This window comes from Labeo rohita, chromosome 9 (assembly GCF_022985175.1).
Source record: "Labeo rohita strain BAU-BD-2019 chromosome 9, IGBB_LRoh.1.0, whole genome shotgun sequence".
Lineage (NCBI taxonomy): Eukaryota > Metazoa > Chordata > Actinopteri > Cypriniformes > Cyprinidae > Labeo > Labeo rohita.
In genome coordinates, this window is record NC_066877.1 from 34651627 (window position 1) to 34679125 (window position 27499).

Consider the following 27499-nt stretch of genomic DNA (forward strand, 5'->3'; position numbering starts at 1 on the left):
GGAAAAAGACCCCAGTAATCTCAATGATCTCAATACGATCTCAAACTGTGCTCAGATTTACTACAATACCAAATTCTGCAATCAAAAGTCAGAGATCTCAATATGAACTCATGTATTTCTCATCAGATCTTCGAAGTCCATGCTATTTGCATTCATTTTAAAGCTTATTGTACGCTCAGACGTTGTTCATTCATTGCTCAGGAGACATAATGGAGTTCTCAGTTATGTTTTATTCAAGCATCAACTTTGTCTCAGATGTTTCTCATAAAAGCAACCTGTGATCACTAATATTTCCAAGATTTCAAGATGACACATAGGTGAGAATAATCACAAAGCAGATCTCTTTAATATCTCAACTGCTTCTCTAAGACAGCAATGAGATTAAATAGAGAACAAATTGAGTCCCCTGCTTCTCAGTTGTTTTACATGAGGGAAAAGCCCCAATAATCTCAATGCTGTCTTAAACGGTGCTCATATTTGCCACAATAAAAAGTCTGCAATCAAAAGTCAGAGATCTCAATATGAACTTAAACATTTCTTTCACCATTTCTTTCATTTCTTTTTCCAAATTCTGCAATCAAACGTCAGAGATCTCAATATGAACTCATGTATTTCTCATCAAATCTTCTAAGTCCATGCTATTTGCATTCATTTTAAAGCTTATTGTACGCTCAGACGTTGTTCATTCATTGCTCAGGAGATATAATGGAGTTCTCAGTCATGTTTTATTCAAGTATCAATTCGAATAAATAAGCAACCTATGAGCACTAACAATTCCGAGATGTCGAGGTGACACATAGGTGAGAATAATCACAAAGCAGATCTCTTTAATATCTCATCTGTTTCTCTAAGACAACAATGAGATTAAATGGAGAACAACCGGAGTCTCCTGCTTCTCAGTTGTTTTACATGAGGTAAAACCCTAATAATCTCAATACTGTCTCAAACGGTGCTCAGATTTGCCACAATACCAACGTCTGCAATCAAAAGTCAGAAATCACACTATGAACTCGAATATTTCTAACCAATCCCTTCCAAGTCCATTCTTTTCTCATTAGTTTTAAAGCTTGTTATGTGCTCAGGGGTTGCTCATTTATTGCGCATAATGATGTTCTCAGACATGTTTTATTTAGGAGAAACATTTGAGGTATTAAAGAGATCTCCTTCATCACTTCCAGACGGAAATGTTAATGTGCTTTTATGAGAAACATACAAGACAAAGTTGACACTGTAATAAAAAGTCTATTACATCTCGTGGGCAATGAATGAGCAACCTCTGAGCACACAATGAACTTCAAAACTAATCAGAACAGCATGGATTTGATAAGAACTATTTGAGTTCATATTGAGATCTCTGACTTTTGATTGTAGACTTTGGTATTGTGGCAAATCTGAGCACTGTTTGAGACAGTATTGAGATCATTGCGGTCTTTTTCTTCAGGAGAAACATCTGAGAAGCAGATCTCATTTTTATCTCATTGCTGTCTAGAAACAGCTGAGATATTAATGAGATCTCCTTTATAATTATTCCTGTGTGTCATCTTGAATTCTGCACTCCCTGTGAGAAACATCTAAGATAAAGTTGATTCTTGAATAAAACATGTCTGAAAAATCCATTTCTGAGCAATGAATGAGCAACTTGAGCATGTAAGCTTCAAAACTAATGGCAATACCATGGACTTAAAAGACTTGATAAGAAATATTTGAGTTTATAATGAGATCTCAGACTTTTGATTGCAGAATTTGGTATTGTAGTAAATCTGAGCACCATTTGAAACCGTGTTGAGATCATTGAGGTTACTGGGGTCCTCTTCCCAAGGTGAAGTATCATCTCAAATTCTCAACTTCCAGAGGAAATGTTAGTGTTCATATAGGCTGCTCTTATGAGAAATATCTGAGACAAAATTGGTACCTGACAACAATGAGATTAAATCAAGAGCAAAAAGAGTATCCTGATGTTTTCTTGTTGAGGAAAAAGACCCCAATGATTTCAATACTACCTCAAACAGTGCTCACACTTGCCACAATACCAGAGTTCACAATCAAAAGTCAGAGATATCAATATGAACTCAAATATTTCTCATCAAATCAATCAAAAGTCAGAGATATCAATATGAACTCAAATATTTCTCATCAAATCTTCTAAGTCCATTGTTTTCTCATTAGTTTTAAAGCTAGCTGTGTGCTCAGAGGTTGTTCATTTATTGCTCAGAAGACATAATGGACTTTTTGCACATATTATTCAAATATCAACTTTGTCTCAAATGTTTCTCATAAAAAACAACCTATAAGCACCAACAGCAAGATGTTTTTCATGAGGAAAAAGACCTCATTGATCTCAATACTGTCTCAAACAGTACTCAGAATTTGCCACAAATACTAAAGTCTGCAATCAAAATCTCAATATGAACTCAAAAAGTTCTTATCAAACATTCTAAGTCTGTTTATTCTAATTAGTTTTAAAGCTCTTTGGTTGCTCATTCATTGCTCAGGAGATATGATGGAGTTCTCAGACATGTTTTATTCAAGTATCAACTTTGTCTCTGATGTTTCTCATATAAGCAGCCCATGAGCACTAACATTTCCTCTGGAAGTGAAGAATTCAAGATGATACATAGGAGGGAATAATCACAAAGGAGATCACTTTAAATATCTCAACTGTTTCTCATAGACAGCAATGAGATTAAATTGGGAGCAAACTGAGTCTCTTGATGTTTCTCCTGAGGAAAAAGACCTCAGTGATTTCAGTGATCTCAATACTGTCTCAAACGGCGCTCAGATTTACTACAATACCAAATTCTGCAATCAAAAGTCAGAGATCTCAATACGAACTCAAATGTTTTTCAATCAAGTTTTTTTTTTTTTAAGTCCATGGTATTGGCATTAGTTTTAAAGCTTTTAATGTGCTCAGATGTTGCTCATTTATTGCTCGGGAATGGAGTTTTCAGACATGTTTTATTCACGAAACTTTGTCTCAGATGTTTCTCATAGACAGCAATGAGATAAAAATGAGATCTGCTTCTCAAATGTTTCTCCCAAGAAAAAAGACCCCAATAATCTCAATACTGTCTCAAATGCTGCTCAGATTTGCCACAATACCAAAGTCTGCAATCAGAAGTCAGAGATCTCACTATGAACTCAAAAATTTCTAAGCAATCTTCTAAGTCAATTGTTTTCTCATTAGTTTCAAAGCTTGTTATGTGCTCAGAGGTTGCTCATTCATTGCTCAGAAGACATAATGAAGTTTTCAGACATGTTTTATTCAAGTAACTTTTAACTAACATTTCCTCTGAAAGTAGAGAATTTGAAATGAAACATAGGAGGGAATAATCACAAAGTTTTTCTCTTTAATATCTCGACTGTTTCTCCTAGACAGCAATGAGATTAAATTGAGAGCATACTGAGTATCCCAATGTTTCTGTTGAGGAAAAAGCCCCCAGTGATCTCAATATTGTCTTAACCAGTGCTCAGATTTGCCACAATACCAGAGCCTGCAATCAAAAGTCATAGATCTCAATATGTTCTCAATATTTTCTCTAGACAGCAATGAGATTAAACAAAGAGCAAACTGAGTATCCTGATGTTTCTTTGGAGATAAAAGATCCTAGTAATCTCAATAATCTCAAACGGTGCTCAGATTTGCCACAAATACCAAAGCCTGCAATCAAAAGTCAGAGATCTCAATATAAACTCAAATAGTTCTTATCAAATCCATGCATTCTCATTAGTTTTAAAGCTCATTGTGTGCTTAGATGTTGCTCATTCATTGCTCAGGAGACATATTGACGTTTTCAGACAAGTGTTGATTTGCATTTCTTCTAAATAAGTTTTAAAGTTGATAAATGAAACCTTACACACAACATCCAGAGCATTAATGCGCCAGTTTAACCTCAGCTGATCTGATCTCTGTTTTTGGGTTCTGACATGAGAAACGGTTTTGAAACATTTAACTCACGCTCTGTTTATACAGCGGAGAGATACGAGAGGGCACGTTGTGTGTGCGAGTGTCGATGTCTCTCAGCGTGGCGCTAGCGTTAGTGCTCGCGCGTTTGCTCGAAGGTGAGCGCTCACACTGCGCCGCACCTGTTCCTGTGTCTGCTTCTCAGTTACGCTTCACAGACAAGACAGTCAGGACGTCTACATCCATCCGCATTCGATTAACGTTGTCATCTACATGCAGCAGAGCAGAATATTACACACACATAACTCACTACAACACAGTCCAGTAGTAAATATACTACACCAGACACACACCAGAGGCTCTGCTCCAAAACATAGTGAGCTGCCTACTGACAAAAAACAGATTCAACCAGTCTAAATTAGTTTGCCGTGGGTGTGTTGCTTAACTAATGCCAGAATACTCTAATAATCACACATACAGACAGCATGCATTAATATTGAGTAGAATGTTAAAATTGTGTAGTACTATGGTAGAAAATTATTTATTTAGTTTATGAACTAAAAATAAATAAATAAATAAATAAAAAATTATTATTAATGATAAAATTCATATAACAATAACATTAAAATGTAAATTTGGGAAAGAATAAGACAGAATGTAATTATTTATATTTTAATTAAATTAATTCAAATTAAAATAAATAATTCAGTTTAAAAAATCAAAAGTACATTATTTGAGTAAGCAGCAGTTTACTGTATATAGTGCACTTAAAAAGTCACTCTGAATGAATGTTGGGGTTTAGTTCTCTTTCTCTATTTAAAATTCATACAGTGTCCAGTGGAAGATAAATTATTTGTTCTGCAATTGTCAGTTCACACACTTCATTTTTCATTATGTCTGAACTGTCAACTGCAGCTTCTGAAAACCAAGATAAAACAATGAATAAGTGCTTGGTATTGGAAAATGTGCAGACCATAAAAGCTTTTTAATAGTATGTTCACAGCAAACAAAAGAAAAAAATAACACGACATTTAACCCTATGAAGCCTACTGTAATTCCTAAGGCGTACATATGATCAAAATTTTGCTGAAAAACCTGTTGCACAAAAACTTGTATTTTTACTTAATAAAAGTACAGGTATTTTTAGTATAACTGTACAAATGTCCACCTTCAGCTTGTGACTCGTGTCTTTTTTTGCTGTGAAAACTTTAATAACTTAAGATGCAAAAATAACTAAGAAAAACACCTACTGAACTGAAGCAACTTACGTTTACTTGATTATCGTTTTTTAGAGAAATCATGTTCAAATGTGAGTTTCAGATATGAACATCAGGCTTTTGAGAAACGTTTATTTGTTCATATCTCCATCATTATTGAATTGCATTGCATAATATGTTTGGATCATTCAAATCTCAACTTACTAAGACATATTATTGGAGATACAGAGTGACGACTGATATTTATATCATTTTATGTAAGTATCTGCTATACTGTCATAAAGATTTCATTGATTTACATCATGCGTTTGAATTTTGTCACTTTTTGTCCATGTAAACATCAGCATCTGCACCAACTTGCATATTTTTGCTCAGTTTGGGCCTCTGCATAAAACTGAGCTATTTTTTCCTCCATATTCTCACTATATCATACTATATGAGCCATAAAAGCCTCATAAAAAGCCACATATGCAAACCTTTTTTTTTTTTTAGTTGTCTAATGGTTCAATAAACTGTTCCATTAAAAAAGCAAAAGATATTTCTGACTATTGCTCCATATGTCTGGCTTTACAGCGTTAATGCTCCCTCATTCCCTCCTCTGTGTGTGAGTCTTTACTGAGTGTCAAATGTCTCCGTATTCTCAATATCACAGCGTGTGTGTGTGTGTGTGTATCTGTGTGTTTCAGGGTGAGCTGTTGAGCCCGTGTCGCTGCAGCGGCTCCGTTCGCAGCACTCATCAACCGTGTCTCATTAAGTGGATCAGTGAAAGAGGCTCATGGACTTGTGAACTCTGTTACTACAAGTATCAGGTGATCGCCATCAGCACCAAGAACCCACTGCAGGTAAAACACGTCAAAACCACGTCACAAATCTAGGCCTGAATTTAATTATTGATAGGAAGAGTTCTGATCCTGAATTTTTCTACGAATTATTCTTTTACTCTCGAGGAAGATCCCCTTCATTAATGTGTACTAAGCACGTACACTAGCGTTCAAAAATTTTGATAAGGTGGGGGTCACTAAGACATTTAAATGTTTTTGAAAGGAGTTTCTTCTGTTCACCAAGGCTGCATTAATTTAAATTAAAACACAGTAAAGTTGAGAAATATTATTACAATTAGAATAGCTATTTTCTATTTGAATATATTTTAAAATATACTTTATTCATGTGATCAAAGTTGAATTTTCAGTATCATTACTCCAGTCTTCAGTGTCACATGATCCTTCAGAAATCATTCTTATATTCTGTGATACATTTTTTCACTTTTTCAGAATTCTTTGATGAATAGAAAGTTCAAAAGAACAACATTTATTTAAAATAAAAATAACATTTTGTAACATTATTAATATATTTACTCTCACGTTTGGTCAATTTAATGCATCCTTGCTGAATAAAGGTATTATTTTCTTTAAAAAAAAAAAAAAAAAAAATCTTAAATGACCTCTTTTGAATGGTGGTGCACTAAACGAAAACAATACTGTATTTGGTCGTACTATATATTTTAAATGGAATGCCATTTATAAGCAACCTCACAAACATTAAAAGTCCAAATGTGTATCTGTAACTATACAATCACAGGGGTTTAGTAAGTCAAGAATCATGTTGTATCATTAAACCAATTCAAACCTAACTAAACCTAACTAACTGTGTGGTTGAATCTTGATTCTTTTAGACAATCAAAAAGAATCAGTTCATTAGCATAATTCGTTTTCAAATCATAGAATATTTGAATCATTTAAATCTAGCATTTAAAAAAGGAATTTTTGAATCATTTAATTGTAATGTTTAAAAATGGAATTTTTGAATCATTTAAATGTAGCATTTAAAAATCTAATTTCTGAATCATTTAAATGTAGCATTTAAAAATCGAATTTTTAAATCATTTAAATGTAGCATTTAAAATTGATTTTTCTTTTAATAATTTAAATGTAGCATTTAAAATATTTTTTAATCATTCAAATGTAACATTTAAAATGACATTTTTAAATAATTTAAATGTAGCATTTAAAAAATATATTTTTTAAATTATTTAAATCTAGCATTTAAAAAAAGTATTTATTTCTGAATTAGAACTTCCTAAATGTGACCAAGGACCACAAAACCAGTCATAAGGGTCAGTTTTTCAAAATTGATATTTATACATCACATGGAAGCTGAATAAATAAGCTTTCAATTGAGGTTTGGTTTGTTAGGATAGGACGATATTTGGCCGAGATACAACTATTTGAATATATGGAATCTGAGGGTTCAAAAAAATCTAATATTGAGAAAATCGCCTTTAAAGTTGTCCAAATGAAGTTCTTAGCAATGCATATTAGTAATCAAAATTTTTTTACTTAAAGTTTTAATATATTTACAGTAGGAATTTTACTAAATATCTTCATGGAACATGATCTTTACTTAATTTCCTAATGACTTTTGTCATAAAAGAAAAATAAATAATTTTGACCCATACTATTGCCACAAATATACTCCAGCGACTTAAGACTGGTTTTGTGGTCCAGGGTCACAAATAGTAGAACAGAGAAATACAGTAGCACTGAAATCCCTTGCTCTCTCTGTCTCTTTTGTTTTTTAACGCAGTGGCAAGCGATTTCGCTCACCGTCATAGAGAAGGTCCAGATAGCGGCGGCGATCTTGGGTTCGCTCTTCCTCATCGCCAGTATCTCGTGGCTGGTGTGGTCGTCTCTCAGCCCTTCGGCCAAGTGGCAACGGCAAGATCTGCTCTTCCAGATCTGTTACGGGATGTACGGCTTCATGGACGTCGTCTGTATCGGTATGTACAGTAAGCTTGGGGTCAAAGGTCAAGTTAGGTTCATCTTTGGTTTAAATGAAGTATGTTCAGACAGAATTAGTCATTTAAGCAGTTAAAGGAGAAGTTCACTTCTAGAATAAAAATTTACAGATAATTTACTCACCCCCTTGTCATCCAAGATGTTCATGTCTTTCTTTCTTTAGTCGTAAAGAAATTATGTTTCTTGAGGAAAACATTCCAGAATTTCTCTCCATATAGTGGACTTCAATAACTCTAAACGATCCCAGCTGAGGAAGAAAGGTCGTATCTAGTGAAACAATTGGTCATTTTCGAAACATATTGACAACTTACATACTTTTTAACCTCAAATGCTCACGATGCGCATGCGTAGTCTGTGTAATCCGGGTCAATACAGTCTTATTTCCTTCTTCAACGTCAACATCGCCCTACACCGCTGTTTTACCTTTTTTTTTTTTATAAAGGGTTCACTTGTTCACCGCTTTGTTCACTTGGTAAACACTGGGTTGGTACTTCTGCAGCGATGTAGGATGATTTTGAAGTTTGGGAAGAAAACGAGATTGGAGGTTTTCGACATTCCCTAACTGTATTGACCGTATTGACCTGGAAAAAAACAGAGTTCTTGCAGACTTAGACAAGACGAGCGTTTGAGGTTTAAAAGTGTATAAACTGTCAATTTATTTTGAAAATGATCGATCGTTTTGCTAGATAAGACCCTTCTTCCTCGGCTGGGATCATTTAGAGTCATTTGAAGCTGCATTTAAACTGCATTTTGGAAGTTCAAACTTGGGGGCACCATTGAAGTCCACTATGTGGAGAAACATAATTTCTTATTGACTGAAGAAAGAAAGACACAAACATCTTGGATGACAAGGAGGTGAGTGAATTATCTGTAAATTTATGTTCTTTAAGTGAACTTCTCCTTTAAGCAGGAGATGCAAGCAAAATCCAGGGAAAGTATGTATTTAAAAGCAGAATTCCTTGACATACTGTGTCTGTAATGAACTGCATTTACTCACAAAAACCCAGCATACCTCATATCACCTTAAGCGATTCACAATCCACACCAGTGACCATTAGTCCAACACAGAGGGATTTAAATCTAAAGGACATAAAAAACACAAGGAGAAGCAGATTTAAATATCATTTTATATCATTTGGTTACTTATAAACAATAAACTTTAACCGAAATAAAATAAGATTCTCATTTTTGTTTAATTTAACTTGAAGATCTAAAATGATAAATATATCTATAACTAATAAATAAAAATGAATTAAATCTGTGAAAACAATTCAATATAAACAGAAACTATAATGAGTGATATTAAAATAACACTGACTTACATGAATGACTGTATAGCATCACAGAAAATTAAAAATGAATCTCAGTCCCCGTGTGCGCAAAAGAATCAATTGATGAATGATTCAGCTTGTTTGTCTTTTTACAAACGGCAAATAAAACATGACACAGCAGGAGAGATTGTTTGTGTCACATTCATCCTCAGTTATTAGAGTGAAATACTGAATCTACAGCAATAGTTCACTTAGGAATTCTAATGCACACTGTAAAAAAGAAAATACAATGAGTCTTTGTACTTCAAAATCAAAAAAGTTTAATTCTAAAATCGCCTTTTCCTTGTAATTAATTGTGAAATTTACTAACAATTTCTAAGTGAACATTGTTTCTACACCAATTTTTTCCCCCAGGGTTGTCATCATTAACTCAAACTGAATTTTTTTTCTTTATTCACAAAAGAAGAAACTTTGCAGAAAGTCAAAGGAGATTTATGATTCTTTCGTCATATTTTTTTATCCTTTTTGGAGCTTGAATGTATAAATCACCATATTTTTCAAAAACAGAAGCTTTGTTTTGTATTGTGTCTAAGATCTTTCAAAGGAAAAGTTGACCCATAAATGAAAATTTGCTGTTAATGTCCTCACCCTCAGGCCATCTAAGATGTAGATGAGTGATTTGGAGACACTTGCTCATGTGGTGAATGGGTGCCGTCAGAATGAGAGTCAAAACAGCTGATAAAAACATCACAATAATTCACAATTAATCTATACCACTCCAATCCATCAATTAACATCTTCTGAAGCAAAAATCTACATGTTTGTAAGAAGCAAATACATCAAGGCATTTTAACTTTGAGTCCATAATCCATAATAATACTTCCATTAGTGAAAAAGTCATCTCGTCTGAATCAGGAGAGAAATATGCACAGACCTTACAAACATGCAGATTTTCACTTCACAAGATGTTAATTGACGGACTGGAGTGGTGTGGATTACTTGTGGATTATTGTGATGTTTTTATCAGCTGTTTGGACTCTCATTCTGACGGCACCCATTCACATCCATTGGTGAGCAAGTGATGCAATGCTACATTTCCCCAAATCTAATGAAGAAACAAACTCAGCTTCATCTTGGAATGTCCTGAAGGTGATGACATGTTTTTCAAATTCACTTTTGGTGAATTATTGCTTTAAATATCCAAATACAATGCAAAAGTAAAAAACAAAATTAACACTTGAGCCTGAATCACAATAAAATTACATCCCAAAAAGGCAAAGAAAAGAGAAAACAAAAGGAAAAGCAAGAGGAGAAAGTTAGTGACGAGTCATTGACCTTCTGCACTGAATATGTGAGGACACAAACATCTCAGAGCACAGTCAGCTAAAGCTGGACAAACACACAGAGAGAAAGAGCTTCAAATAATGAGGAACTGGGCCAGACACAGCCGTCTACCTCCATTAATATTATCTCCAGTTTAAACTTAGATGGAAGCAGGCATATATTCAGAAACACCAGGATTTTGGATTAGTGTTTCTTCAAACAGAAGCACAGATGAGATACCCAAAGCTCAACATCCGCCTGGATCCAGAGATTTATGAGTCATTAGTATGAAATAATACATGCGCTGGGTTCATTCTGCTATCATACTCTTACTAATGCTGCATTATATACCGGGCACAGTATCCAAACAATACTCACAACACATACTACATCAGACGTTATTTTAACATCTCTTGTGAGGTAACAACAATTGCCATTTGAATTTTATTTGTGCACATTGCATACTGTAAATAGCACAACATATGCTAATCAATTTATTTATTATTCATTTATTATTTATATTTAATTCCAAAGACAAGCTTCAAGAATTGTTCAGCTCTCTAAATCACAGAGCATAAAGGAAAATAATGCAACAAACTGTCGCAAAAATACGGTAGACATAGTAGATACAGACACAGTATGTGCATACAGTATGTGGCTTTGATTTTACACCACTCAACTCAGTTTGCAAATTGCTCTGTGGTATTTCCACTTCATTAACACTGAGAACAGACGGGCTGCTATGATGTGCGTTTTCAGCTGTCTATAGTCTGATTTTCTTAAAGTAGTCACTTTAAATAGTTTTTCTCCCTGAGTTGAATTGTAATGTTAGTAAAGGTTTTTGCATTTAGATTCTTCCACCCTTTTGTCTTAAATTTTCTTATCTCTATGGAAGCCTGTTTCCACCGTTTAATTTAAAAAAAAAAAAAAAAAAGATAATTATGACTGTTTATCTTTCAATTCAGACTTATATATATATATATATCTCAGAACTGTGAGAAAAAAGTCAGAATTGTGATATAAACTCACAATTGTGAAATAAAGTCAGAAAAACAGGTCAGAAATGCAAAATATGAACTCAGAATTGCTAGATACAAACACGAAATTATGAGATAGAAACTAGAATTGCAAGATATAAACCAGAATTTCAAGATATTAATTGTAAAATAAAGTCAGAAAAATAATTCAGAATTGCGAGATATAAATTCAGAATTGCTAAAGTCAGAATTTCGAGATATAAACTAGAATTGTGACATACAAACTCAGAATTGCTAGATAAAGTCAGGATTTCAAGATATAAACTAGAACTGTGAGATATATAGTCAGAATTGTGAGATATAAACTAGAATTTTGAGATACAAACTCAGAATTGCTAGTTAAAGTTAGAATTGTAAGATATAAACTCAGAATTGCTTGAGTCAGAATTCAAGATATAAACCAGAATTGGGAGATGTATAGTCAGAATTATGAGATATAAACTAGAATTTTGAGATACAAACTCAGAATTGCTAGTTAAAGTTAGAATTGTAAGATATAAACTCAGAATTGCTAAAGTCAGAACTACGAGATATAAACTAGAATTGTGACATACAAACTCAGAATTGCTAGATAAGGTCAGAATTGCAAGATATAAACTAGAATTGCGAGATATAAATTCAGAATTGCTAAAGTCAGCATTTCGAGATATAAACTAGAACTGTGAGATATATAGTCAGAATTGTGAGATATAAACTAGAATTTTGAGATACAAACTCAGAATTGCTAGTTAAAGTTAGAATTGTAAGATATAAACTCAGAATTGCTTGAGTCAGAATTCAAGATATAAACCAGAATTGGGAGATGTATAGTCAGAATTGTGAGATATAAACTAGAATTTTGAGATACAAACTCAGAATTGCTAGTTAAAGTTAGAATTGTAAGATATAAACTCAGAATTGCTAAAGTCAGAACTACGAGATATAAACTAGAATTGTGACATACAAACTCAGAATTGCTAGATAAGGTCAGAATTGCAAGATATAAACTAGAATTGCGAGATATAAATTCAGAATTGCTAAAGTCAGCATTTCGAGATATAAACTAGAACTGTGAGATATATAGTCAGAATTGTGAGATACAAACTAGATTTGTGAGATACAAACTCAGAATTGCTAGATAAAGTTAGAATTGCAATATATAAACTAGAATTGCGAGATATAAACTCAGAATTGCAAAAGTCAGAATTCCAAGACATGAACTATAGTTCAAGATCAGTCTGAATTCAAGATATAAACCAGAATTGGGAGATGTATAGTCAGAATTGCGAGATATAAACTAGAATTGTGACATACAAACTCAGAATTGCTAGATAAGGTCAGAATTGCAAAATATAAACTAGAATTGTGGGATATAAACTCAGAATTGCAAAAGTCAGAATTCCAAGACATGAACTATAATTGGGAGATACAGTATATAGTCAGAACTGTGAGATATATTGCGAGATATAAATTCAGAATTGCTACAGTCAGAATTTTGAGATACAAACTAGAATTGTGAGATATAAACTCTGAATTGCTAGATAAAGTCAGAATTGAGATATAAACTCAGAATTGCTAGTCAAAATTTCGAGATATAAACTAGAATAGTGAGATATATAGTCAGTATTGCAAGATATAAGCTAGAATTGTGATGTACAAACTCAGAATTGCTAGATAAAGTCAAAATTTTGAGACATAAACTAGAACTGTGAGAAATATAGTCAGAATTAAACTAGAATTATGAGATATAGTCAGAATTGTGAGATATAACCTAGAATTGCGAGATATAAATTCAGAATTGTGAGATACAAACTAGAATTGCAACATATAAACTCAGAATTGCTAAATAAAATCAGAATTTTGAGATATAAACTAGAATTGCAAGATAAAGTTAGAATTGAGATGTAAACTCAGAATTGTGAGATATAAACTACAATTGTGAAATATAGACTCAATTGCAAAACATAGACTTAGAATTGCTAGTTACAAACACAAAACTGTGAGATATAAACTAGAATTGCTAGATACAAACTCAGTATTGAAAGACAAAACAGAATACTAGAATTGTGAGATATAAACTAGAATTAGGAGACACAAACTCAGAATTGTGAGATAAAGTCATAATTTTGTGATATAAATTTAAACTTGTGAGATATAAACTAGAATTGCAAAACGTGCACTCTTAAAAATAAAGATGCTTCACAATGCCATAGAACCTTTTTTTTTGTCTAAATGGTTCCATAAAGAACCTTTTACCCTCCGTTTCGCAAAAGGTTCTTTGTGGCGAAAGAAGGTTCTTCAGATTATATAAGAAGATTATGTAAGAAAGAGATGGTTCTTTAAAGAACCTTTGACTGAATAGTTCTTTGTGGAACCAAAAATGGTTCTTCTAAGGTATCGCTGTGAAGAACCTTTTAAAGCACCTTTATTTTTAAGGGTGTATAGTCAGAACTGTGGAAAAAAAGTCTGAACTGTGAGATAAAAAGTGCCAATTTTTCCAGCTTTTATATATCTCAGTATGACCCTTTAAACTTTGTTCAGTCATGAACCATTGCATCAGAATTATCAAAACATTGCAGAAACTTACAGTAACCCAAATGTATCTCTCCTCTCCGCAGCTCTAATCGTCCACGAGGGCCCGTCAGTTTTCCGTATATTCCACCGCTGGCAGGCCGTCAATCAGCAGTGGAAAGTTTTGAACTATGACAAGAAACGAGACAGCGAGGAGCTGAAGAATAATGAGGAATGGGCGCGTTCGCTGCTCCACCAGAGGGAGCCGACAGGAGCGGACGTCTCTCCTTCACCGTCTTCACTCATGGCTGCTGCTGGGACCCCGGTGTTCGACGTGATCGACGGCACGACAAACACAAACACCACAGCGGCCGTGCAGGACTACCAGACTGATGCTCTCGCTGACGGGCCGACTTTACCGGACCAACACTGTCCGTATAACCTCCTGCATTTACTGAGTCATCTACGGCCGCACGAGCCACGCAGCCCAGCCAGTAACATCAGCACAAACACCACTAAACCCAGAGAAGTGGTTATGAGAGTTACTACTGTCTGACTGGAGGCCTCACGATGGGACGCACAAACTCTTTTCAGCACAGAAAGACCATAAGCACAGCGTTGGAACTGCTGGATTATTTATGACTTTCATGGATACTGATAAAGAACAATATGAGTTTTTAACCGCATATTTCGTGATCTAAAGACCAAGTTGGACAGCTAATGAATTTAAAGGGACAGTTCACCCAAAAAAATGGACAATCTGTCATTCTTTGATGTTCTGAACATGTATGCAGTCATTTTATTTCATGTGGAAAAGGAGAATTTATGAAGAATCTTCATGCATAAAAACAATAACTGATTGTGATCCATGTTAAGCTTTAGAAAGCACCATAAAAGTATAATAAAAATTGTCTTTTTATTCTGGATTTGCATTCTACAGTAAAAATAACATTTTTAGTATTGTTGTAATTTGGTATCATTGATATGCTATTATATTTGTGTGTGTTTTTTTTCAATTTTACATTTTACATTTTAGTAAATTTGTTGTGTGTTTTATCAACTTTATTAGTTTATTTTAATAGTTTTTGTTTTATTTATTTTTATTTAATTTTTAATTGTGGTTATTTTAGTACTTCAACATAAAACATTATGCAATACTTTTTTATTTTGTTGTGTTTAACATTTTTAATTTTTATTTTCTTTTTATTTTTTAAATACGTGTATAAATATATATCTATAATTATATTACTTTTATTAATTTTATTTCAGTGATCATTTTATTTATTTTAGTACTTCAGTTAAACTAAATGAAAATTAAAGATGTTGCCTTGGCAACTAACTGAAATAAAATATATATTTAATTTAATTAAAAAATTTTCCTAGTTTATTTCATGTTTATTTCAAGTAAAAATGTTTTTTTGTTTGTTTGTTTGCTGGAGGACAGGGTTATTATAGTTAACTAAAACTTTTTGTTACATGAAGTAAAATAAATGCTAACTGAAATAAAATCAAATAGTAAAAAAAAAAATATTCCAGGTAGTTGCCAAGTGAACATTTCTCACTTTAATTTAGTTTAGCTTGATGTACTAAAATAACTTAAACTGAAATTATAATGAATAAAAGCTACATAGGCATATAAAAAAACACAAACTACTAAAATGACAAAAACACAACAAAATTACTAAAACTTGAACTAAAATGAAAATGGAAAACATAAAAATGTAAAAAAATATTAAAAAACCTGTAACAGTATCTCAATGATACTAAAACAACACTTTATTTTTGTTTCTGGGTGAACTATCCCTTTAAACAAACACTTGTTTTACACAATATTTACTCAAAAAAATTGTGCACAATCCATTAAAAAGGCTGATGGTATATTAATGAAATGATGAATGTTTACAGTAATGTTACCGGCGCCGCCACAGAGACGTCAAACGGAGTGTGTGGATCAGCCCATGACCCTTTCACTGTCCATAAATAATGAGTGACAGCTGTCAGTCATCACACAGACAGATGGCACCCAGGACAGCAGCTCAATCAGTTAAAAAGCACAAACTCTCTCGCGCTTTTTCTCTGCTCCTCTCGTGCTTGCTGGTAATGCATGTTTTCATATTCACAACCTTTGTGAGAATATCAATCATATCAAAACATACGACAGGGACGTCCTCTGATCATTGTCCCCTTGAGCACTTAAAGTCAACATGAAATTATAATTAACCTATTTTCATAATACTTATTGTCTTATTGTGCACAAATAATTAGTGCACATATATATAAATTATTTTTTGGTCTTTTTAATGTTCTATCAAAATGAAATAACTTTCTTTCACGTTATTTTTTATTTGTCTGCCCAGCCAATCCAATCAAGTCCTGCTGTACATTTTAACAATTGAAATCCAGTTTCACTTGGAAATATGTCTCATAACTGAAGTAAAATTTGGTTGCGAACTAAGGTGGTGCATTGCTGACACACATTTTTTTCAACAAACTATATATTAAAACATTAAAAGTACTTATTTTCTCATAATAATAATAATATGTTATGTCATTTAAACTATTTTGTAGTAATATCAAGATGCTGCCATTAAAACATTTTATTTATCGTTAAAGTAAGATTTTATCAACATAAAATATTATGTTGTTAAAACAATATATTTTTTGGTAATAACAAGATGCTATGTTGTTAAAATGTCATTTTTCTCATTAAAATTTCCTTGTAATAATGAAATGCTATGTTGTTAAAAATATATATTTGTGTTGTTAAAACAATATATTTTTGCTAGAATTTGAACTATATACTTTCTAAAAATAAGATGCTTTCATTTAAACAACATTTTCTCATAATAAAAACGTTATGTCGCTAAAGCAATATATTTTCTCATAATGAGATGTTATGTCATTTCAATGACATTTTCTCGTAATGACGACATATGTTATTAAAATTACATTTTTCTCATTAAAATGACATTTTCTCGTAAAAATGAGATGTTGTCGTTCAAACAACATATTTACTGATTATGAGAAGATTTTATGCTGTTAAAACAATATATTTTCTCGTTATAACAAGATGTTATGTCGTTTAAATGACATGTTATCCCATTAAAACAAAATACTATGTTAACAAGCCATTTTCCTTGTTAAAATGTCACGTTCTCAAAACAAGATGTTGTTTACAGTAATACTGAGTTACTGTTAAAAAACAAATCATTTTTATGGCATCATGACACAAGAACAATGTTGTTTTAATGACATAACATCTCATTATTACAACAATTTTCTCATAATGACAAGATGTGATGTTGTTAAAACAATATATGAAGAGTTCATTTGCAAAAACAGATAACTCTGTTTTTATCAATTTTCAAAAATCATGTTTTTTCATTGTGCATTCCAATTAATCTCAAACAAACTGCAGCTGGGTTATTTTGATATAAAGTAAAAATAACTAAAAAATACATCTAACTAACACAATAGGCACAATAAAAACATGGTAACAATAAATAAAAACATGATTTTTGAACATTTTAAAAAACCAAGTTATCTGTTTTTGCAAATAAACTCTTCATATTTTCTCGTAGTAACAAGATGTCATTTAAATTACATATTTTCTCGTAACAAGATACTATGTTGTTAAACTGAGATTTTTCGTGTTAAAACATCATATTATTATAATAATGAGATGTTATGTTGTTTATAGTAATATTGACTTCCTGTAGTTAAATCAGTTTATTTTTATAAAATCATGACATTATGAAAAATTTTGTTTTAACAAGAAAAATATTGTTTTAACATAGAATTTTGAGAAAATATATTGTTTTAATGACATAACATCTCAATAAAACAATTTTTTTATTAAGACAATATGTTATGTCATTGAAAAAATTTATTTTTCACATAATACCAAGACATTTTTTTCATAATGACAAGATGTTATGTTGTTAAAACAATATATTTTCACATAATAAAATGTTATGTCATTTAAATGACATATTTTCCCATAATAACGAGATACTATGTTGTTAAACCATAATTTTTCTTTTTAAAATGCCATATACTTGTAATAACAACAAGTTATGTTGTTTATAGTAATTTTGAGTTCCTGTTGTTAAATCATCGTTTTTCTAACATCATGACATTATTATGAAAAATTTTGTTTTAACAAGAAAAATGTTTTAATGACAGCATCTTGTTATTATGACAAAATGTTGTTTTAACAAGAAAAATGTTGTTTTAACATAGTATTTCATTATTATGAGAAAATATATTGTTTTAACGACATAACATCTCATTATTACAACATAATTTTATCATAATGACAAGAAGTTGTTGTTAAAACAATATATTTTCACATAATAACAAAATATTATGTCATTTAAATTACATATATTCCCATGATAACGAGATAATACGTTGTTAAACCGAAATTTTTCTTTTTAAAATGTCATATTCTTGTAATAACAACAAATTATGTTGTTTATAGTAATATTGAGTTCCTGTTGTTAAATCATCATTTTTAACATCACGACATTATGAAAAATTTAGTTTAAACAAGAAAAATGTTTTAATGACAGCATCTCGTTATTATGAGAAAATGTTTTTTTAACAAGAAAAATGTTGTTTTAACATAGTATTTAATTATTATGAGAAAATACATTGTTTTAATGACATAATATCTCTTTATTACGACATAATTTTTTCATAATGACAAGATGTTATGTTGTTAAAACAATATATTTTCACATAATAACAAAATGTTGTCATTTAAATTACATATTTTCTCATAATAACGAGATAATACGTTGTTAAACCGTCATTTTCCTTTTTTAAAAATGTCATATTCTTGTAATAACAACAAATTATGTTGTTTATAGTAATACTGAGTTCCTGTTGTTAAATCATCGTTTTATAACATCATGACATTATTAGGAAAAATTTTGTTTTAAAAAGAAAAATGTTTTAATGACAGCATCTTGTTATTATGACAAAATGTTGTTTTAACAAAAAACAAACAAAAAATAACAATAACTTAACATAGTATTTCATTATTATGAGAAAATCTATTGTTTTAATGACATAACATCTCATTATTACAACATAATTTTATCATAATGACAAGAAGTTGTTGTTCAAACAATATATTTTCATGTAATAACAAAATGTTGTTGTTTAAATGACATATTTTCCCATAATAACGAGATACTATGTTGTTAAACCGTCATTTTTCTTTTTAAAATGTTATTATGTTATGTTATGTTGTTATTGAGGTACTGTTGTTACATTTTTTTTTATGACATCATGACATTATTATAAAAAATGTTGTTTTAATGCCAGCGTCTTGTTATTATGAGAAAATATATTGTTTTAATGACATAACATTTCATTATTACAGCATAATTGAGAGGAAAAAATGCACCACTGTAGCAAACAGTGTTTCATGTTGACTTTAACAACAAGAGGATTGTCCCTTCAATTAATGTAAGCAAATTACAAAAACAATTCTGTTAAAGACATTTAGCATCTTTTTAACCCACAGACAAACAGCAGATCTGAGTTTGAAGGCCAGACATTCTGGGTTTGATTATTAAAGGTCTAGTTCACTCAAAATTGATCATCATTTACTCACCCTCATGTTACTTTCCTTGAAACAGAATGTGGAAACTGATTTTTTAAGGTTCATAAAAAGGTGATTTATAGCACAAAAGACCAAAAAAGCCATAAATGTATTAGGAAAGTCCACAGAAAATGTGTACAAATGAGTAAATGATTTTTGGGTGACTTACTATTTTAAAATGTTCCTGCTTACTGATGCAGTTTACTTGTTTTGCCATTATATATTTCTATCAAATATATCTACTTCAACATGGTGTGCTGAGATCCATATTTTTGTCATGTTGCCATTTCATATCTACAGAAATAAAACTAATGTATGAAATGACAAACATCAGCATGAAGCTTTTACTAAAATATCACTCAGAAGTGTGTGAAGTCGGATATGATGGAGGACAGAGAAAGGTTTGACCCGTCTCAGTACCTGTAGGGCGTCAGGTAACACTGAGCGCTGAATAATTCAGTCCATGAAGAGCTGCTATCAATAATAACAGTCGAGTTCAGAGTTCATCAGATCTGCTCCACATCTCCTCAGTTCAGAACCTCCTTCCCACTTCCAAACATCTTTAAAAATAAAAGCAGACATGGGTCAGTTTCAGGGTTATTAAACTAAAACTAAACTTAAATCATTAAAAAACACACACACTTTTGTTACTTGAAATAAAACAAACATTAACTGAAATAAATAAATAAATAAAATAAAGTAAAACCAAAAATTGCAAACATTTAGTTTGCTGAAGTACTAAAATAAATAAAACTAAAACTGAAATAAAAATAATTAAAAAATATATATAAATATGAAATGGAAAATATTTAAAAATAAAATGGAACAAATGGAAATATAAATTATCCAAAATATAATTAAGTTTGTTTAGTTTAAGTTGAAGTACTAAAAAATAAAACTGAATTAAAAATGTATAAAATAAAAACTAATAAAAAAAATAAAGTGAATAAAACAATTTAAAATGAAAATGGAAAATATAAAAATAAAAACTAATCCAAAATAAAGTAACTTAATAAAATGACAACAACACAATAAAACTAATACAACTTTAACAAAGTAAAATTAAAACAGAAGATATATTTAAAATATTTATATATTAAATATTTATCAAATATTTTATATTTCTATTAATATAATTCTTTACTTTATGTTCAGTTTAAGTAGTAAAATAATTCAAATCAAAGCTGAAATAAAAATTAACAAAACAAAAACTAATAAAAAGCAATAACAAATAAAAATGACTAAAATTTAAATCAAAACAGAAAATGTAAAAAAATACTATTATAGTATCTCAATTATAGTAAAATAACACAATCTGCAGACAGCATGAGAGATTAAACACACCATGATTTCAAAACCTCTATACTAGAAGTCTGAATAGTCTATACTGAAAGTTAACTAAATTACACATAATGTTAGCATGAACACAAATAAAATTCAGTGAACCAAAAGATGCTGTGGACTCATCCTAAAATACACAATATCCGTCCAGTCAAACATTTTGTACGATGAGATTGTCTCTCCTGAATTTCAGGGGTTTTTTTTAAAGACCCAGTTTTAATGCTAAATAAATAAATAAATAAATAAAAAACACAGAAATTCACATTAAACTTTCACATTGCATCACATATTCTTTGTATTGAGTCTCAGAGTTTCTCTGGGTTACAGAGAGTTTAAAAAATAAGAGTTTGGGTTTGAATTGCATCATTACACACTGTGGAACGATTAACAAAAAAAACAAACAAACAAACAGTTTGGTATCTTGAGACTCAACACTGACCTGGTCTCCTGATTAAAACATCAGGTTCTGTATCGAAAACTGCTCCATTTCATACCTGAGATGTTTGAAGGACTAGTGATGAATGACATAGTCAGCACATGCCTGTTTCCTCCAGTGCCTTTCCTATTCATTTTCTTCAAGGATTTCAAATATTTTTTTAATAAAGAGTTCAAACAAATTTAGGAAGCAAACCAACTAGCTCTAGATGAATTACTTTACAAACCTGATTTAAAGCAAAAAGTGCATGAAAGCTAGAAAACCAGAAAAAAATTAACTACTAATCCCATCATGAACTGCAAAGGAAACTAAGTCAAGTCACATATTCCTATAGTGTTTTGTACAATACAAATTGTTTTCAACCAGCTTCACAGTAATAAACATAAACAGAAAAAATAATGTTAATGTTTTAAAATTCATCAATTATGAAACAAATTCAATTTCAGCTATAAATCAGCTACAGAATACAATAGTATCATTACTCAGCTCAGTTCAGTTCAATGTTAATTAGAGCCCTATGATTTTCAAACACGGAATCCAGTCATAAAAACGGAATTTACCGAATGTCACGGAATTTGTCAAAGTTTGAATGAATTAATCAAAAGTAGGTCATTACATTTAAATCAAACCGCAATATGGACTAGTATTTGTAAATATTACATCGCAAAAATACTTTTTAAATGTGAATCCTGCATGTTCTGCGTGTCTCCGTTTTAATGGATGGAGCAGACGAGCGGTTTTGTTTACTACACACACTGAAGTGCGTGTGACGCTCACGGTGATTTCAGCGTCTGTCGTCTCACTAAAAGAGGACATAAATACATGAACAATATCTGCTGAGAGTCACTTCATGAGCATTTGACCGTTCCATTTTAGGAAAACTAGCGTTATATCATATACACACAGAAATGTAAAGGTAGACACGGCAACCCGGCAAAATAAGTCTGGCTTAACTTGAAGACACTGTGCCAGATATATATTACTACTATTACTACTACTACTAAAATGAAACAAACTTTATTTTTTAAGGGTATAATCACACAACATTTCTTCCATGTTTTAATTTAAAAAAAAAAATACCCCTTTGTTTGCCAGAAAAAAGTTTGCTTAATTTTCAATAATTTAAAGATAAATGAAATTAATGTTTTATGCCTTCATCTGATAACCAGAACATTTTAAATATACAACACAGAATTTCTGAGGGTAAAAAAAACTCTCATAAGGCTATTTTAAGAATAAATTTGAATAAATTAAGTATGCATTCAAATAATTACACATACTAAATCACAGAATTTGATAACAATAAAATATATGGTGAGAAAAAAATAAAACATTTCATAGGGCCCTAAACATGTCATTTTTGTTAAACCTTTATTAAATTGGTGTAAAATTGTATAATTGTAAATATTGTATTCATTAGACATGCTCTTTGATTAATAAAATTTAATTTAACCCTTAAAAAGGAGTTGAGAAAAATTAAAATTGGAAAAAATGGAATTTGGAAAAAAATAAAACAAATTAAATGCAGTTCAATAACTGTCAAAATTAAATCACAGTATACAGTAAACCTTTTGGCTTCATCATTAATACAGGATTCGTAATACAGACACTGTAAAATGAAAATCCAGGACTTTCAAGGACTTTTCAAGCACCACTTTTTTGATTTTTAGAGATCAGAGATTTCACTTATCACACAATTTCCTATTTTTTAAATTCTAAAAAAAGATAAATAAAAATATACTAATAAAACCAATTTTAAATACATAAAAATCTGTCTCTAAACCTCTTTTATCTTTATAAAGTTGATCTAGACGTATATGGAAACTATCTAAAGCTCTGTTAAAAAAACACATGGTTACTGTAGCTAAACCATGGTACCTACAAATTAACCAAGGTCCGTCTAAACTAATCATAGTTTAACCATGGTATTTGTAGTAAAACTGTGGTTACACAAAAAACACGTTCGCTACACTTTTACTATAGTAAAATGTGGGTCGTGGGTCAAATTTTTCAATTCACGAATTATTCAGTTCACAAAATGATACATGAACCCTATCCAAAGTTTCGATCTAAATGAAATGATTCATGATACGGCCTTGAATCAAATGATTCTTGATAATAGAAGTTGCGATCTAACTCAAATGATTCCCGATATGCAATCTGAAGTCCTGATCTGAATCAAATGATTCGTGATACGCGATCCGATTGGAACGATTCGAAACAGTGAATCAATGGTTTAACTGATTCAGAGTTTCGAAAAGCTCAGTTTTGCCTTTCAAATGTCTGTTTTAATTTGATCTGGTTTTTGCTAGTAAATCACTTGAAATGAATGATCGAAGAATCATTTGAATCAATCAGAGCGGTTTCAGCATAAATGATTCATCTGTTCCTCTTCAGCCATCTTTACACGATATTGTCAGTACTACCACTGGCTTAGCTCGCTAGTTTTATGAAACTAACTGAAATAAGCAGAAAAAAGTATGTTTTTTTTTAATTTTGCATGAAAAGATGTGCTTATTGCTTCAAATGAATGCAACTGCCAAAGGAATTTCTCAGATTGGTGGATCTCACCTGAGGATTATGGGTAGTTTTGTGGCATCTACAGAAGCATATATCATCACTGAAGCCCCTCATGGTACGCCTGTCTCGAAAGCTATATATAAAGTCTCTCTGGAAAACAATGAATGGGATTTTACCTGGGTAACAGAAGTGGAGAGTTGTGCTCTAGTGACACACAGATCTCAAACACACTGTGATCAGAAAAGCATGAAATTCATTGCTCTCGTCTGCCTGTTTCCTTTTATCTTCCCTCTCGCTATGAGAGGTGGAAAAGGAAAAGCTAGTCGGATTGCTGCCCGGCTCCTGTTTGAAGTCTGAAATGACAGTCATTACAGGTTTCTGCAGTTTTTCAATCTGGAAACATCAGAATGGAGTGTCAGAAATGAGTGCTGCAGTTTTAATATAACGCTTTGAGCTCTGACACCCATAATACGCAGAAACTATTACAGTCAGATTCGCACGGAGCCTTCTGAAAATATCACAGAACTAAATCCATGCAGGATTGTTGGAAAGACGCAGAGTTCATGGCAAACCTTCACTGGAATACTTGAGTATGATTATGCAATGGCATCATTATTATTATATATTGTTGCATAATGACACTGAACTGTATTAGTGATTGTCATTTCAAACCGATTTTATGCCGTATTTCACTCCACAGTCTCTCTCCTCGCACAAAATGATTTACACTCAAATGCAATAAGCAGCATAATTTTGTCATTATCACAAAATAAGCAAGATACTGAAGTACAGTACAATTTTGAAATATTTTTACTATTTCAAATAACTGGTTTCTATTTAAATATATATTAAAAAGTAATTTATTTCCGTGATTAAAGCGGAATTTTTAGCATCATTACTTCAGTCACATGATCCTTCAGAAATCATTTTAATATTCTGATTATTATTACTATGTTGAAAACAGCTGAGTAGAATTTGTTCAGGTTTCATTGGTGAATAGAAAGTTCAGAAGAACAGCATTTATCTGAAATAGAAATCTTTTGTAACAATAAAAAGGCCTTTATTATCACTTTTGATCAATTTAAAACATCCTTGCTAAATAAAAGTATTATATATTATTATATAATATAATTTATATTATTACTTTCTCCAAAAAAAACAAAAAACAAACATACTGACATCAAGCTTTTGGATGGTATAGTGTATAATGTTACAAAAGCTCTTTATTTCAGATGAATGCTGATCTTTGGATCTTTCTATTCATCAAAGAATCCTGACAGGAATAAATTACATTTTAAAAAAGATTCAAATAAAAAGCAGTTATTTTGAATAGTAAAAATATTTTTGTACTGTATCTTGGATCAAATAAATGCAGAATTGGTGAGAATTCTTTAAAAATCTTACTGTGCAAAACCTTTTGACTAGTATATATAATAAAAAATAAAATGTTTATTTCTTTACATTTATATATGTAATTTAAAATTATATACATGAAGGATCGGACGATCCTCAAATGGAAACCCTGTGTGTTTTGCCTCGAGAGCAACCATATATTTGTATTATGTTTTGCTTTCTTTTTATTCTTTATTTATTCTTCATTCATTTATAATCATTAATCATATAATCTTTTTAATAATCATTATAGTCATTTATATATTCATTTTATTGATTCATTAACTGACTAGTCGTTTATATTATATTATAGTTGTTTTTTATATATTTTTCCCATTGCTGTTTAGTCTTATGACCGTGTGGTTTACACAACTAAGACTACTCAATAAACTCTGCTCCTTTTCACCATCATACTTCGTCTCCTGCTTCAAAGTCAACTTCTTGGCTGATAGAAGACTGTTAATAAAGTTTTGGGTATTTTGGGTACCAGACAAGACCTGCTGTTAACAGGGTTTGGGTATTAGACTATTCTGCTGAGTTGCTCTGATACCGGACAAACTGATATTTTCTGACGGGATCTGGCTTCCGGGGCTGGATCTTAATTGTCTATGCATGGAGACAGCGAACTAACATACAACAGACAATTTTATAATAATACTGTTTTTATTATTTATAAAATACCATAAAATGTACAGCTCAGACTAAATATGTGACCCTGGATCACAAAACCAGTCATAAGGGTCATTTTTTCAAGCTGAATAAATAAGCTTTCCATTGATGTATGGTTTGTTAGGATAGGACAATATTTGGCCGTGATACAACTATTTAAAAATAAGGAATCTGAGGGTGCAAAAAAATCAAAATATTGAGAAAATCACCTTTAAAGTTCTTCAAATAATGTTCTTAACAATGTATATTACTAATCAAAAATTAAGTTTTCATACATTTACAATAGGATAGGAATTTTACAAAATATCTTAATGGAACATGATCTTTATTTAATTACCTAATAATTTTTGCCATAAAAGAAAAATCAATAATTTTGACCCATACAATGTATTTTTGGCTATTGCTACAAATATACTCCAGCGACTTAAGACTGGTTTTGTGGTCCAGGGTCACATATATATAAAACATTTTTAGTAGTTTAAATAGTCAGAGTGGATGTATAATGTGCTAATCTATTTGTGTTTGTGTGTGTATACAGAATTTTATGATATTAAATACTATAAACTGGAGAGTTCAGACTAAGCCCTGATGGATGAGCCATATTCTGCTCCGACACAAATAATAAAACACCTGTGACTGCCAACTTAAGATTAATGCTCCAAGTTCCTCTTGTTGATGTAAAGAGCTTAAAGTTGAACTGATTAACTATATTTATTATATTACTTGGCAAAATTAACTATTATTCAAAAGAAAATTAATGTACCTACCTAACTATTGTACTTACTGCTGTACCATCATTTACCTGCAATACAATCACTCTCATGCCTTATTGCTTTAAGCTTTCAAATTTGTTTTTATAGTTTTTTAGGCATCTAATGATTACCCACATCAGCAATGGAAATAGCTGAAGAGGTACCTGGATGCTCTGATGTGATTGGATGTGGTTCTTGGTCTGAAAGCTAGGTTTCTGCTCCAGACGTCTGCAGTTTGCTGGCTGAAATGATCCATCAGAGAAAAGACGTGACACAGGAAGATATGAACATAGATGGATCTCATAAACATCTTTAAGATGTGACTTTTAAAGCTACGGTAAACAGGCCATAAACAGGCTCTATAGGGGCTATAAAAGTAAATACATGTCTCAACGGTTAAAATTCATCAGCTTTTAACAAAAAAATCCAATACATTAGCAATACTTTTAACTTGAAGTTTAGCTCACCTGTCGAGAAGAAACTCTACAAGGTCGTCGTATCGACTGAAACCCAAACATTCCATCAAATTTGTTCAACTTGTAAAATCACTGCCAGTGTTTACTCTTTTTTTACCCTGCTGTTTTCCTCTGTGTATTTTGGCAAGACTTCGAATGTGGGTTTACTCTTCTGTAACGGAATTTTAGTTTGTTTTTCCGCACCGGCTAAACACTTTTCCACCTGTTACGGTAGCCACGCCCCCAAACTATCGCTATTGGCCGTACATAGGTTGACGGGCAGGTA

At 31.4% G+C, this 27499-nt stretch overlaps 1 protein-coding gene across 1 annotated transcript in view; it reads left to right on the forward strand.

Annotated features, from left to right (window-relative positions):
• marchf4b (membrane associated ring-CH-type finger 4b) overlaps positions 1–16135 on the forward strand; it is a 32514-nt gene extending 16379 nt beyond the window's left edge. Inside the window, exons 2-4 of the mRNA XM_051119339.1 lie at positions 5805–5960; positions 7702–7894; positions 14142–16135. Coding sequence (XP_050975296.1) covers positions 5805–5960; positions 7702–7894; positions 14142–14590 — 798 coding nt within the window. The 3' untranslated portion in view covers positions 14591–16135. The remainder of the gene's footprint in view (positions 1–5804; positions 5961–7701; positions 7895–14141) is intronic.
• The last annotated feature ends 11364 nt before the right edge of the window (positions 16136–27499 follow it).